Source organism: Cucurbita pepo, chromosome 14 (genome assembly GCF_057944985.1).
Source record: "Cucurbita pepo subsp. pepo isolate OVF chromosome 14, ASM5794498v1, whole genome shotgun sequence".
NCBI lineage: Eukaryota > Viridiplantae > Streptophyta > Magnoliopsida > Cucurbitales > Cucurbitaceae > Cucurbita > Cucurbita pepo.
In genome coordinates, this window is record NC_141811.1 from 5,842,235 (window position 1) to 5,858,626 (window position 16,392).

At 35.6% G+C, this 16,392-nt stretch overlaps 2 protein-coding genes across 2 annotated transcripts; one reads left to right on the top strand and one right to left on the bottom strand.

The window, feature by feature from the left end:
- The first annotated feature begins 5,781 nt into the window (after window positions 1-5,781).
- Window positions 5,782-7,622, top strand: LOC111810417 (1-aminocyclopropane-1-carboxylate synthase 9-like). The gene is made up of 4 exons (XM_023697124.1): window positions 5,782-5,937; window positions 6,086-6,217; window positions 6,297-6,457; window positions 6,623-7,622. The coding sequence occupies exons 1-4, from the start codon at window positions 5,791-5,793 to the stop codon at window positions 7,620-7,622; spliced, it is 1,440 nt and encodes a 479-aa protein (XP_023552892.1). The 5' UTR covers window positions 5,782-5,790.
- A 5,077-nt stretch (window positions 7,623-12,699) lies between these two features.
- LOC111810669 (putative xyloglucan endotransglucosylase/hydrolase protein 6) lies at window positions 12,700-15,221 on the bottom strand. The gene is made up of 4 exons (XM_087117543.1): window positions 15,030-15,221; window positions 14,797-14,897; window positions 14,509-14,705; window positions 12,700-13,317 (listed from the first exon to the last, which is right to left on the bottom strand). The coding sequence occupies exons 2-4, from the start codon at window positions 14,848-14,850 to the stop codon at window positions 12,924-12,926; spliced, it is 645 nt and encodes a 214-aa protein (XP_086973669.1). The 5' UTR covers window positions 14,851-14,897; window positions 15,030-15,221; the 3' UTR covers window positions 12,700-12,923.
- Window positions 15,222-16,392: the final 1,171 nt, after the last annotated feature.

Here is a 16,392-nt window from a genome sequence, read left to right on the forward strand (position 1 = left end):
AGTTTACGTCAAAAAATAAAATTTAAAATAAAAAAATCGGTTATCGTAATTATCAGATCCACGAGTTTAGGGAGACATTAATGGAGGCGGTTTTATATAAGTCAACCCTCCAATAGTATTGGCCCACGTAATCAATCTATAATTATTGAATCACCTAATCACGTTAAAACAAAATTAATATATATATATATATATATATATATATATATATATATATATATATATATATATATATATATATATATATATATATATATATATATATATATATATAAAAGTTTTAATATTAAAAAATAATTTTTTTTAGTATTAAAGAGTGGAATTAAACATTTCTTATAGTGTGTGAAAATGTCTTTCTAACATACGCGTTTTTAAATGGTGAGGGTGACGATGATATGTAAGCGACCAAAACAGACAATATCTACTAATGATGAGTTTGAACTGTTATAAATGATATCAAAATCTGTCATCGAATGATGTAAGATATAGGCTGAAGTAGTGCTAGATCCTATGACTAACGATGATATGTAACGAGTCAAAGCAGATAATATTTATGAATAAAACAATAAAACATAAAAAGGAAATTCAAAATGTGAATACTTCATTTATTTAAAAATTGTAAAATGTTTATTATTAATTTAAATATATATATATATATATATATATATATATATTGTTTATTTTTGAATTATTTATTAAATCAATATTTTATCTATAAAATTTAGACATTGAACGTTAATTAAGCTTTATTTAAATTTTGTAATAAAATAAAGATTAAATTAAAAGTTTAATATTACTAATGTTTATATTTCAAATTAAAACATTTTTTATAGTTATTTTCAAATCAACATTTGAAACTCAAATATGAACGAGGAAAAAAAAAAAAAAAACTTTAGTCAAATTTTAAAAAATAAAATAAAAATGTTTGACGTTAAAGTTTTAATTCAATGGTTTTATTTTTTTAAAATATATATTAGAAGTTAAATTCTTCTTTGATTATAACTTTTATATTTATTGTATTTTTTTACTATAAACTTTGAATTTATTCTTTTTCATTATTTAAATTCAATCTTATATATATTTTAACTAATTGAGTTATGCTTAAATTGATTAAAGTTATTCACGTGATATAGACTATCAAATTCAAATTATAAAAGTTAGGTTGGGTTAGATTTGTTCGGTCTGGATTGAGTTGAATTTTTGAAAAACTAAAAATTCAGATAGCGGGCTAATGTTTTTTTTTTATTTTTTTTTTAACCCAACCGACTTAAAAATAGAGTTACAATCTAACCCAACCCAACCCTAACCTAGTTACAAAAATGGAATATTTAACTTATGTAACCGATGCTGGAGATCGGTTGTGACTTGGCATAAAGAGGATTGTTGAGATCATCCACTCGAAAACATCGAATCAACTTAGATTTCATGAATTTTGTACAAGATTGTATTAGTTTCTTGTTCTTGCTTCTATGCTTTCATTTCATTCATGTCATGTCAAGCGGTTTATAAAAATATTTAATAGCCTTGATAATTTATATGGACACCATTTTAGTTGCCATTTTATCGTAATGAATATAGTTTGAATATTAGATAAAATCATTAATGAATGATCATCTACTTGATTTTGATATTAGATTACGTATTTCTCGCTTATCAGAATTTTCACAGACCAACACGAGTGCTTTAAGCATGTTTTTTTCCTCACTCACATGTTACTTAACGTAGGATTGCTCCAATTAAAACACATTTAATTTTGAAATTCTTATAATTGAGCGGTTGAAAAGGAAGGTGCTTTAGATTTTTAAGCCTTTTTTATCCATCTATCGTCAAAATTACTTTCATTTGAACGTGATTTCGGTTAATTCATGTACTTCTCTTTTATTCAGATATTATACTTTTGTTTATTTACCTATGGAAGATATCTCTTGTACATTCATGAATTTATGATGGATAACCAACAAAGTTAGCTCGATTTCAAACGAACCGGAATTCTTTAATAGATGTTGCAAATGTAGAGTGTATATTTCTCACAATAATGACAAGGAGATTTTGACCATATAAATGATTGAACGGACAGATATTTATGCCGTTCTTTATACGTTTAAACTTTCTCATTCCAACATAAATGCAGATAGCTGCAAAAGCTTAAACAAGGATCGTTTCAAATATTGAGGATCTTTGAGAGGAGGTTCACATCGACTAATTAAGAGTGAAATCATGTGTATATAAATAAGAAATACTATATCTATTGGTACGAGACATTTTTTCAGAAAACAAAAGTTTAAAAACTTATACTCAAAAGTAAAATATATCATACAATCGTGGAAGATCGGAGGAGGGTCTCGTGGCATGAGTATGAATGCGGGAAGGTAAATGGGCTCAAATTCAAAGAATATTGGGCCGAAGGGAGGGAGAGGGAGACTATGATCAATAGTTTTTAACTTTTATTTTGTTTCATTCATGTTAAATAAAATGGTACCATTGTTTATATAATGAAGTGATAGTTTGGCCATTTATACCAATGAGTCGTATGTCGAGATATCTTAATTTCCTCCGATCCCTATTCTTTACACCGAGATATATCCTCAATACAAGCACGTTACGTTTTCTGTCTGACGTAAGGTTGTGTTTATAAAATTGGTAAAAACTATCTTGAAAAGCTATTGAAATTTCAATTTTCCATCTAAATTATGACTTATTTTGTGATATCCCACATTGGTTGGGGAGGAAAACGAAACCCGCTTTGTAATGTTGTGGAAATCTTTCTCTAGCATACGTGTTTTAAAGCCTTGAGAGGAAGCTCAAAGAGGACAATATCTACTAGTAGTGGGCCTGGATTGTTACAAATGGTACTAGAGTCAAACACCGAGTAATGTGTCAGCAAGGAGGTTGTTCCCCAAAGGGGATATCACAGTCCACCCCCTTTCTAGGCCCTGAAAGGGGGTGGACTGTGATATCCAACATTGGTTGAGAGGAGAACGAAATACCCTTAAGGGTGTTTGTCAACTTCTCCCTACCAATAGTTATATATTGTGAGCCGTTGTTGTTACTTTCTTGCTTGCATATATAACACCTCTTTCGAAAATCTCTCTTTGCCCTCGTTTTCTAAAACCTTCTTCTTAAACCGAGGCCAGAGGCTCGAGCATACGTCACTTGGCCGTAGGCAATGTAAGAACGAATTGACTTAGCTCACTTGTTGCTGGAAAGTGAGTATCAAAAGTGCGATTGTGACCAGAGAAGACAATATCTGCTAGCAGTGGACCTGGGCCGTGAATAGTTTATCATCCCTAGTATACGAAATTAAACCTAAACAAAAACAAAAAACACACCATTGTAACTTTGGTCGACCTAGTTAGCCATAACGTCATTTGACCCTACTTAATCGCCTAGAAAAAGAAGACAAAAGCTAAGATAGATATGAGAAATGGGTAAAGAAATGGACCATGGGCATGTCTCCTTTGGGGAAGGGCACAAAGGGGGAATAGAGTAACGTGAGGATCATAGACATTGTCACCTCCAAAACCCAAATGGCCCTTCCAATTCCTTCTCTTCGTGGGGCTATCCCTTCACATGCCCTAATAACTCCCTTCTACTACAAAACCACGTGCTTTGGGTAATGCTTTTCTTTTCTTTCTCCCACACAAAACACCAAAACTTCTCCTAAATAACTCAACCAAAACACAAAGAAAACAAGAACATTATAACCATATTTGCATTATAACCTCACCAAACTTTTATGACACACAAATTTGTTGTCCCCTTTACAAAATTTTCCCTTTTGCCTTTGTTCTCGAGCTATCTTTTCACGTCGTAATTGATTTCCCGTTCAGATTCACTTGCAATGTTATAAAGCGTTTCAAATTTTATAATCAACCGTCTTGTCATAAACTAGTTTAAAATTATTGTAATTGTTCGAAAAGACTATCATATATGTACCTAATCATTTTGTATGTTATGTTAGATACTGTTGAGGATTATTGGGAGAGTCCCACGTTCGTTAATTTAGGGAATGATCATGGGTTTATAAGCGGGGAATACTATCTCCATTGGTATGAGGCCTTCTGTGGAAGTCCAAAGCAAAGCCATGAGAGCTTATACTCAAAGTGGACAATATCATACCATTGTGGAGAGTCATGATTTCTAACATGGTTAAGTTTAGGGCTCACCCTAAACTTAACCATGTCAATAGAGCCCTAAACTTAACAATAGAATCCTCAAATATCAAATAAAGAATTGTGAGTCGAAGGTGTAGTCAAAAGTGACTAAGTGATTAAAGTGTCGAACAAAGGGTGTACTTTGTTCGAGGGGAGGATTGTTGAGGATTATAGTGTACTAGTTTATAAGTGGACAATATCTACTAGCAGTGGGCTTAGAGTTGACTATCTAATATGTATTAAAGAACACTCAAATTTGCATCTAAATATTATCGGGAGATAGTTATTTTACTTTTATTTTCGATTTTTTAAAATATAACATGCATTGAAAAAAAACGAAAATTGGTGGGTAGGGGCTGGGGGGCTCCCTCCGTTTGTCTCCCATGCAGAGGGCCTCGAGACGACTTTCATTTAATGATAATTAAAACAATATTCATTTTGCTAAATATATAGTCCGTAACACTTCATACTCAAGATTCGAATTAGTATTCAAAATCTTAATTAAGAACTTAATACTAAGTTTATGAATATACAAATATAATAATTTCGTTAAATCTTTAACTTTTAATTAAGAAATATTTAAGTCATGTGAGTATATATATTTGTAGGAAAGAAGAAACAAGGCCTAATGGAGAGGTTTTAAGAATTGTCATAAATGACCGACAATCAACGCGATGCTGCTTCTCCCATGGCTTCTCTCTCTCTCTCTTCCTTTCTACACCTTTGCCAAGATTTCATGTCGGTACGGGTCCTATATACTCTCTTTCTATATATTTCAACTTAACCTAAGTTTTGATATCGTAACAACTCGTGTCTAGAATTATTTAGTATCGTGAAAACTTTTCTCACAAACTAGTACATACCCTTTTCACGTTCTTATAAAAAATGTTTCGTTCTCCTCTTCAACTAATGTGAGATCTCACAATCCACCTCTCTTGAGAGCCTAACGTCCTCGTTGGCACACCATTTGATATATTGTTATGATACCATCTGTAACACTCCAAGTCCACCACCAGTAAATATTGTCATTTTTGGACTTTCCCTTCTGGGCTTCTCTCAAGACATTAAAATGTGTCTACTAAGGAGAAGTTTCCCCTCTCCAACAAATGTTGAATCTTGCAGGACAAATTCACAAGAGATCACTCAAGCATAGAATTACTCACAATAAAACATGCTTAACTTTAGAGTTTCTATGACTGAGTTTTTAACTTTAGAGTTTCTATGACTGAGTTTTTGAAAAGATACGTATACCTTCAATTCTTTTAAGCTTTTCTTAGTTATCATCTACCCGAGATCGGATATCGGGTATCAGGTATATAATGAGAATGTATTAAATGGAGTGTCGGTTGAATGATAGGGTGAATTCTAATTTTAGATGAAGGGAGTATAAATTATATGGGAGGCAAAGTGGGGTGGTGGGTTATATTAATTTTATATACATCAATACTTAGGAAAGAAAGAAAATAGATGTGCTGAGGTGTTTCCTTGGTGACAGGGAAAGAGCATATGCTTTTCCACGTGTCATTCCTTAACAAACATGTCTATAAATACCTTATGTTGTGTCTCCAATGGACATCCTCACTACTCTTTAAACATTCACATTCACATTCCTCACAAAGGAGAACAAGAAACAAGCATGGGGATGTTGTCTAGAAAAGCTACGTGCAACTCCCATGGTCAAGATTCCTCCTACTTCTTAGGTTGGGAAGAATACGAGAAGAATCCATACGACGAGATTCGAAACCCTAACGGAATTATCCAAATGGGACTCGCAGAAAATCAGGTCAGATACTGTTCCGTTCCGTTCTTAAAATGTGAGATCTCACACTCCATCTTATTTTGGGGCCCTGTGTCCTTGTCACTCTGTTACCCTCTCCAATCGACATGAGATCTTAATTAATGATTTTTTATTGTATATTTTGATGATATAGTTATGCTTCGACCTAGTGGAGAGGTGGCTCGAGGAGAACCCAGATGGAGCGGGTTTTAAAAGAGATGGCAAATCCATTTTTAAAGAACTTGCTCTATTTCAAGACTACAATGGCTTGCCAGCATTCAAAAAGGTACGTTTTTTATTATCTGCCTAACCCTAAACTCATCATCATGACATGTTTTTTGGAGCTAATTTAATGTTTCATATAGGCATTGGCGGAGTTCATGTCGGAAATTAGAGACAACAAAGTAACGTTCGATCCCGACCACATTGTTCTCACGGCTGGTGCCACCTCGGCTAACGAGACTCTTATGTTCTGCTTGGCTGAACCAGGCGACGCCTTCCTTCTACCTACCCCATACTATCCTGGGTACGTGTAAAAACCTGTTTGTCTTATTATGAAATTTGATTTAAGATAGAAAGATACTCATGTAATATATTTTATTGTATACGGTCGTGAAATATATTTTATATAGCTGTTATATGATTATTCAATTTCATTTTTGTTTCTCATTCTTGACGTGACTTAATACAGATTTGATAGAGATTTGAAATGGAGAACCGGGATAGAGATCGTGCCGATCCAATGCTCGAGCTCGAATGGCTTCAAAATCACAAAGCCAGCATTGTTAGAAGCCTACCAAAGCGCCCAAAATCGCAACCTTAAGGTTAAAGGAGTGCTCGTCACGAACCCATCAAACCCATTAGGAACCACAATCAGCACTCAAGAACTCAACCTTCTACTCCAATTCATTGCATCAAAAAACCTTCACTTAATCAGCGACGAGATTTATTCAGGCACTGTTTTTCAAACCCCAGCCTTTGTAAGTGTCATGGAAATCCTCAACCAAAATTACAAACACAATGACCAAATCCGAAAACAAGTTCATATCGTTTATAGCCTTTCGAAAGATCTCGGCTTGCCGGGGTTTCGAGTCGGAGCTGTGTATTCAAATGACGAGGTAGTAGTAGCTGCTGCGACGAAAATGTCGAGCTTCGGTTTGGTTTCGTCGCAAACGCAGTATCTTTTATCGGTGATGTTGTCCGACGAGACGTTTAGGAGGAAGTACATAAGGGAGAATCAAATGAGGCTGAAGAAAAGACAGAGAATGCTGGTGGATGGGCTGGAAAAGGCTGGGATTAAGTGCCATAAAGGGAATGCAGGGCTATTTTCTTGGGTGGATATGAGGCATTTGTTGGGAGCTAATACCTTTGAGGCAGAAATGGAGCTTTGGAGCAAGATTGTGTTCGAGGTGCGCTTGAACGTGTCGCCCGGTCAATCGTGCCATTGCTCCGAACCCGGTTGGTTTCGTGTTTGTTTTGCCAACATGTCTGAGGCTACTTTGGATCTCGCAATGAAGAGATTCAAGGCTTTCGTGGTTGACTCCACTACTATTAAGCTAAATTCTACTCGGATTCGATCACGGAATACTAATTCTACTTTAAACCAACTCGACACGAAGAGGAAGTCGGTGGCTAAATGGGTTTTTCGGTTATCGGTTCATGATCGCACTAGCGAATCACGTGATCGATAGCTTGGTGCAAACATATTTTACCCATTTAATTTCTTCACCTCTTTGTGTTTTTTCCTTATTTGTGAGAGAGAAATTTGAATCTCTCTTTAAAAAAAATTGTTCGTGCACTCAATCCATATGGATTAGTAGTGTCATCTGTAATTCATCTCAATTTCAATATTAAACATACATTATCTTACTCTACTTTTCTTATATCAAGCTTATTTGAACTACAAATATAATTATATCGACATTTCATAATGAATTCGAGGTTGAAATCTTAACCATTCATCAAAAGGGTAGCTGTTAGGAATCACGATCTTCCACAGCCATATGATATTATCTACTTTAAACATAAACTCTCATGACTTTACTTTTGGCTTTCTCAAAATGCCTCATACGAATAGAGATGTATTCATTGCTTATTAACCCTTTAATTAATCAACATGGAACTCCTGTTTCAATAATCCTAAACAACAGCCAGTTTCTATATTGTTTAAGCTACACGATGAACGATGAATGAGAGTAGGAGTATAAGATTTGAAGTGTGAACATGTATCCCGTTGAGAGTGGAAAAGGGTAGGGTTTCGGAGAAATTAAGGGTAAAGTTAATAAATAACAAAGCATGCATGGTCGGTTTATGTTACGTCAAACCCAACGAAAGCATGTTTTTTGTTAAGTGGCCTCGTGTGTTGTCGCCGGCAGTATGAAAACAATGGCATTTGCTTGTGGATCCCGAGAGCTCTCCACTTTCCACCAACTTGGGTGTGGTGCTAGAGAGTTCTTCACTTAGCTTCATTCACAACCAACCCAACCCAACCTAACTTTGTTTAATCTAGATTTGATTAATAGTCTATACATGTTGATAGAAGAAACTCGAAAAAATGAGCGGAGTAAAAGGAGTTTGTGAGCGATCAGATGAGTTGAGATAAGAAGAGACTTTAGATAATAATTTAATATCGAGCTCTATCCAAACATCAAGATGAATTTTGAAAAGGACGAGCATGATGGAGCTCTAACAAATTTAATTATCGACGAGTTTTGACCCAAACATCGAGACGAACTTTGGGTTTCTAACCCTCCAAAGATTCAATAGGTCGATCAAAAGTGATATGTGGAAATCACTACAAGAGGAGTAAGATTCGGATTACCTTGTTGATCGAATATCTCAAGGCAAGAACATTGTTTGAGATTCGAATTACTCCACAAGCAAGATCGATCATGTCTAGCTTGAATGATTCTTGTTGATCAAATATTTCAATGCAAGAACACTTGTTTGAGATTCGAATCACTTCACAAGCAAGATTGATCATGTCAAGCTTGAATGATTCTACATGCAACCTAAACTTAGCCATAGGTTAAAGAAAAGTACAAATGCTCTTTTTTTTTACTGCATTCTCCAAGTCTACTTACAAATACAAGCTCTATATAGCCTCAAAATGAAACTATTAAAGGCATTACAAGAGTGGTAACATTCATATTTTAGGTTCATAATTAACCATGATGTAAATTTAACATAAAAGTAAATAAAATGTCGTAACATACATTAATGAAATACAATAACTCTAAATTACTCTAAATTGTAATCCATTCAAAATTTATAACAATAAAACTTCATTCTTATTCAATGTGGCATGAATTGAAATATCTTTTGATAATTTCAACAGTATTTTCTTCACTTCTTCATTGAAGTATATTGTATGATTGATGTCTCTTGGTTCATATCAAAAAGCTTCAAGACGAAGTGATTTCTCCCGACTGTCATTTTAGACATTGTGAGAGACGTTGCTTTTCTTGAAGAGATTCGTATCATCGAACTAAACAAATTTTCTTCGAACCACCAACCTTGTATGCCCCATATACTCTTTGGTTGCTGTATTGTCTTCAAAAGAATGCCCATGTGAGCATGTCAACTCAACACGCTCTCTTTTATCTGTGTAATCTTCTTGCTCTTCTTCTTCTTCTTCCATCTCCCATGCTGCTTGAATCCAAGCTTTCATTTAGGCCCCCCCTTCCTTTTGGCCCCATTCATTGACTCTCGTTCTTTACTCTTCTCTCCCTTTTGGTTTCAGGTCATTTCGAGTCATCAATATCAATACGGTCATTTTGTTTGGAGGGTCTACAAAAGGTTTTAAAGCTCAACTTGCTTTTGTTTTGTTTTGGCGTCTTCTTTGTGGGATGATGTCAGATGATGATCATGTTTTTGTGATGTTTGGGTAAAATAGAAGTATATAAATTGTAACGACTCTAAATTTCCACACATCTAAAATCGTCATTAACGTCTCATGCTTATTTCTGATGTAGAATATACTCTAAGAATGCTCATCTTTATTAGCGGAAAAATTTAAAACTTCAGAATACGTTAAAACATTAGAAAACACTGCCGGACTTACGTGTTTCAAATTAAATAATTAAAATAAATGAAATGCAAACACCCTGTCCTAACCAAGACTAGGAATTTTAAATATGCAACTAACCTATGCACGCGCCACAATCTCTGATCACGATGCCACCTGAAAAACAATATGGCACACGACCTGAGTAAGTAACTCCACTATAGGGGTCATGTATTTAATGCAAACACATGCAATCATGAATTATGGGCCTATCTCTACTCATCTTAAGGGTGGCCTCGAGTCTCAGACAAATTAGCTGTGTAGTACTTCCCTACACACGACTCACACGTGCGAGTGTGAATCCCATAGTGTCATACGTCTCATGAACACCCTCATCTGTGTGCATTAGCACCTGTGCGCATTCACGTTCATCATACGGTGCGCGTCCGCACTCATCATCTCTAGGGGTAGTAGCTCTATGCTTATCAACATACAATATGCATGATGTCCCTCTAAGTCCAATTATACATCTCTTCTGTCACAACCCTCTAGTCTCATCTCTTGGTTACACTATGTAACACGTGCTCGTGGATATGTACATTAATATCATTTTCATACTCTTAGGGTTGTGTCCTATGTTGATCTAACGACATGATGCAATATGGCAAACAACATCATAAGGCATGTTCAACATGGAAAACATCATCATGTTAATAACATCATCATGCATACATCATACTCATCATACATCACAACACAACGTGATACTCATACATCATCATAATTCAAATAATCTTTAGTCTATCCCATAGTAAGGTCACTTACTTGGTTGGCCTTAGCTGGAGTACTTCCTAATTTAATTAACGTAAACTCACGTTCCTCGAGAGTTACTTTAAATGTTGTCAGACTTCTCCCACTATGTTTATCTCCTCTGTTATATTTTGGTTCAGTTTCCAATCACGCGTCAGTTTAACTCTTTTGAGCAATTTAATTACCTGAGTTATTTCCAATCTTCTATTAGAAGATTTTGTATTGGTCGTATTGTTTCTAAATCTTTCTCGTGTATTTTTTTTTTAATCTCTTTGATTTGGAATCTCCCTATTTCTCTCTTTCTTTTTTTTCTTTCCCTCTTTTCATTATTTGATATGTTTTCCCAATCTTCCTTTCTTTCTATCTTTGTATTTCTTTTCTCTTGCCAAATTTTAATACACTTTTATTAAAATATCATAATTTCTAACTCAGATCTAAATAATTGAACAGATTAATATCATTCCATAAAACAAAAAAGAAAAAGGTAAATCTAACTACTAATCTTTTAAAATGACATCTCTTCCATTATTTGCCTAACCATCACTCCATTATCTGTCTTTCTTCTCCCCAGAAAATCTTTTCTTTCTTTTTCTGTTTTGCTTGAATTATTGATGCCCATGAAAAGAGTATTTTAGGGTAGAGAGATTAAAGGAGGGGTGATCAGTTTTTTTTTTTTTTTTCTTCTTTATTTTATTATTTTTATTTTACTATTATTATTATTATAGTATATATAACCTAACGGGGAGTTACATAAATAAAGCGAAACTACATTCATTGATGAACATATTTTGTGATGTTCGAATAAAATAGAAGTATATGAACGAAGCTAGACCACATTCAAATAAGAGCCACGAAATCAGAGCATTTGTGTTACATTTTCCATTCTTCAAGCTACCTAAAAGTTCGAGTAAAAAAAAAAAAAAAAAAAAAAACATCGTCTAATTTTTTCCTTATTTGAATTGGACTTTCGTATTTGGAATTGGGCTGAAGCAATAATGGAGCTCATGGGCTTATTGGGCCATTGCTCATGGGCTTATTGGGCCATTTGGACAAGTTATATAACTGAGTGAACTGGTATACCTAGTCACCTGTCACGAATGGAGTTGAGAATGTCTGTTTAAGTACAGAAGGAGGGATGGAGTGGAGAAAAATTCTTATTTGTTAGCTAAACGGGACCGAGGACGAAACCGAACCGCCCTGCTAACTTATATATGTGTTGTAGCATATTATACTCAAATATTATAATTTCAACATTATATTAGAAATTATATCGACTTAAAAAATTCATTCTAAAATTAAAATATATAGAAAGACTGAAATTTTTTTCGTAAGGTACCCGATCTCAGCAAATTCCCTACGAAAAATCCACGCATTGATCACCGTAAAAATAAATTCCTACTCTTAAGGACAGTTTGGATTAGAGCGAATTTCGACTTTTCCTCCGTAACTCTCTTAAGAACCCTAAACTTTTTTTTTTTTTTTTCTCATCATTAGACTTCTATTCTAATCGGGAATAATTCAAACCCCTAGTTAGGCAAGGAGGGTCAAAATGACGGATTTACTCTCTCGGAGTTGACTTTGACTGATTTTCCCAAATTGTTACTGTTTTATTTTATATTTTTCTTGAGTTCCTAGAATTATTTAAACATTTTTTCTTCGACATAATCTTAAATTTAGTCTCTAAAACCCTCAATAAAATGGTAGAAACTCGACTTTAAAATGAAAAATATAATTTTTTAATTTCTCATCGGAACTCAGGTGTTACACATATGTTATCCAACAAAAAGAGTTCAAGTTAGGATAATAAATAATGTTTGCACTACAACAACTAATCAATAGCTTACAGAAAAAACTCTGTCCTAGATCTTTTATAACAATTTTATCAAAACTATAATGTATTAATATAGCTAAAATATTGTACTGTCTTTAAACGTAAGTATTGCTATATCATTTTCAGTCATAAAATGTAATTTGTGGGCATGCACAATCTCATATTCCTATGAGTTCGAGTACTAACATAACTCAAACTAATATAACTCGAGCGGAAGGTCACTGTACCCAAAATGAAATATCAAATCTTTAATTTCGTAAAACGCAATATATAAAAAGAGACGGTCGTAGCACACACCCAATTGTTTGAAATATATATATGTAATTATGTTAAGTCCATCATGCTTCAAAGATTGTCCAAAGCACACTCCTTTGGGGTTTGAGGGTAACGAGATTTGTCGGTGCAATAGTCATAGATCATGTGATTGGCTTTCACCCATTGGTAGTTCTTGGCTTGCGTAGGGCTTAGTGCCCTGTAGGCAGGCCCTTCCCACCAGTTGTAGGGGTTCGAGGGGCAGCTCGATGGCCCTGGGACAGGGCATCCCTCAATGTCGAAGTCTTTGTAATAAGCATAGAATGGGGCTTTCCTCCAATCAATTTTCTCCAACCCACCTCTTGTGGCCCAGTCGTCAGCTTCCCATAGCGTCGAATACACTCCCATTGGCTGTTGCTTTGGGTATGGGATCCCTTTGGCTTCGTTGTTCTTGTATACCCTTATGGGGATCTCATCCACTCCGAAGCTGCATACAAATTAGAATATATGTATCAACAAAAACCCGATTTCGTGGAATATACATAACATATTAGTCTAAGTCCACCGTTAACCGATATTGTCAATTTTAAAACACGTTTGTTAGAGAAGTTTCCACACCCTTATAAAGAATGCACTCATTCCTCTCTCCAATCGACGTGGGATCTCAAAATCCACCCCTTTCGAGGTACAACGCCCTTGTTGGCATACTGGATACTGGCTGGTGTTTGGCTCTGATACCATTTGTAACAGCTCGCTTATATTATCCTGTTTGGACTTTACTTTTCGGACTTCCCCTAAAAAATTTTAGAACAGTGTGATAGGGAGAGGTTTCCACACCCTTATAAAGAATGTACTCTTTCCTCTCTGCAATTGATGTGGGATCTCACAATCCACCCCTTTGAGGTCCACTGCCCTTGTTGGCATGCTGGATACCGGCTGGTGTTTGGCTCTGATACCATTTGTAACAACCCGCTTTTCGTGCTTCCCCTCAAAATTTTAAAACAGTCAGATAGGGAGAGGTCTCCACGCCCTTCAAGGTCCAATGTCCTCGTTGGCATACTGACCGGTGTTTGGTTCTGATACCATTTGTAACAGCCACCTACACCTAATAGATATTATGCTGTTTTCGCTGTACTTTTGAGGCTTCCCATAAAAATTTTTTTAAATCAATCTAGTAGGGAGAAGTTTTGTAATGACCCAGATCCACGGTAGCAGATATTGTCCTTTTTGGGCTTTCCCTTTCGGGCTTCCCCTCAAAGCTTTAAAACGCGTTTGCTAGGGGAAGGTTTCCACGCCCTGGTGGTTTGTTCTCCTCCCCAACCAATGTGGGACATCACAATTCACCCCCCCCCCCCCCCCCCTCGAAGTGATGTCCCACATTGATTGGGGAGGAGAACAAACCACCACTTGTAAGGGTTTGGAAACCTTCCCCTAACGGACGCGTTTTAAAGCCTTGAGAGGAAGCCCGAGAGGGAAAGCGCAAAGAGAACAATATCTGCTAGCGGTGGATCTGGGCCGTTACAGGTTTCCACACCGATATAAAAAATATTTCGTTCCCCCTCTCCAACCAATTTGAGATCTCATATTAATTATCAATCAATCAAAAATCTTAAACACCTTTGTCACTAATTATTTTAAAAGCTATAACAATCCAAAACAAAGCATGTTCATGACTTACATGATTATCGAATGAGTCCACATAATTGAATAAGTATGGAAATCAGCTGCAGGGTCGAACCAAAGGTTCACTCTTTGCTCTCTGTCCCCCTTTCCATGAGCATAGATGTTCGTTTGAACTGTATAAGGTTGTCCTGTCCTATTTCCCAAGAACTCGAAGTCCAATTCATCACGTATGGTGTCTGTGTCTGAGTTCATCTGCAATGAAACATTATGATTTGACTTATTCTATTTGAACTTATGTAATACCAAAACTAAGCCAATTTCTCTATGTTTAATGATAACTTACGTAAAAGGCAGTGACTGTTCCTGCAGAGTCACCAGGGACGAGTTTGATCTTCATACTCACTTTTCCGAACAAGTATTGACGTTTTGAAGCAAACCCACATCCTTAAAATCAACATTCAACCCTTAAAATTATGTTCGTACGAACAACATGCTCACATGTGTGACGGTTGAAGTATTCTATATCGTATCAACTTAAGTTTTTAGATTGATCGATAATTTAAAACGTGACTATACCTGAACTTTGGTCGAGAACGAGTTAAATTCCCCTTCCACCGTCGAGTTGCCTAACATGGTTATCCGCCCACGTGACCCTAAAGTCCTCAAGAAATGTCGCGGGCCGTCCTGAAACCGTGACGAACATTGTAACAAAACATAAGGAAACTAGGCCAATGCCATTGAAATTGCTCAAACCCATGGCTATGAAGAGATAAAACTTTGAATGTGATATGGGAAAAGAAGAAATAATGAGAGGGTTTTATAGATACGAAAAGGGAAGTAACTTGGTGAGTGAGGTTTGGATACAGCTAATAAGAAGGCGTAATTAGGGCCTACTTCAGTGATACTACTGTTTGTAATGACCTTCTTCCCTGCTTCTTCATTCCTTTCAATACACCTATGTCAATTGATTCATTTAGAGGAATAGTGGAACTTCAACGCTCTATATTCAAGATTCAGATCAGAATTTAAAATCTGGATATTCAAGATTCAGATCAGAATTTAAAATCTGGATTTGGCATCGGATGGTTCCGACATTCTCCTGTTTGCTACATGGTCATATTAGAATTTGGAATCCAGATTCGACACCTGATGATCCCGGCATTCCCCTACATCTCCTCCAACATGATCGGTCCACCACTAACAAATATTGTATTGTCTTAGCTTTTCCTTTCGGACTTTTCTCAAAGTTTTTAAAACATATCTTCTAGGGAGAGGTTTCCACACCCTTACGAAGAATGTTTCGTTCCCTCTCCAACCGATGTAGGATCTCACAATCTACCATCTTCGAGGCACAACATCCTAACTAACACTCGTTGGTCTCTTCGATCAATGTGGGGTCTCACTCGTGTTTATAAGCTTGAAGTCTAGAACTCTTCAAAATTCAGCATCGTAGGCTCTGAATAAAATTTTAGAAGTCTAGAAAAATAAATACCTGTACCTTTTGAGCTTGGGCCTTATACATATCCAAGTCATATGCTCTCTTAGACTAGCATCTAGGTTCAACTTGCTCACCCAGACTCGACTTAGGGTTTTAATTCTAGAACTTCTGTTAATATTGCACAACAACGCACACACTCGATCTAGATGAACAAAAAAAATGCAAGGAGAATATTGGCTAAACGTTTATATTGATGACTTCAGGCATGTACAGTAAAAGAAAATACCGAGAATACCATTTTCAAAGCTCTGTCTGAGCGGATATATGTATGGTTTAGCTTACTACATATAGATTTACTAGATATAATCATTTACTATATATAACTATCTACCATATATAGATTTAGGAGATATAACTTTCTGCTCCACAATTTACTTTATATACTTTATATGTCATTTATCAAATATAGCTTTACTATTAAGCTTTGCATGCTACTTAACC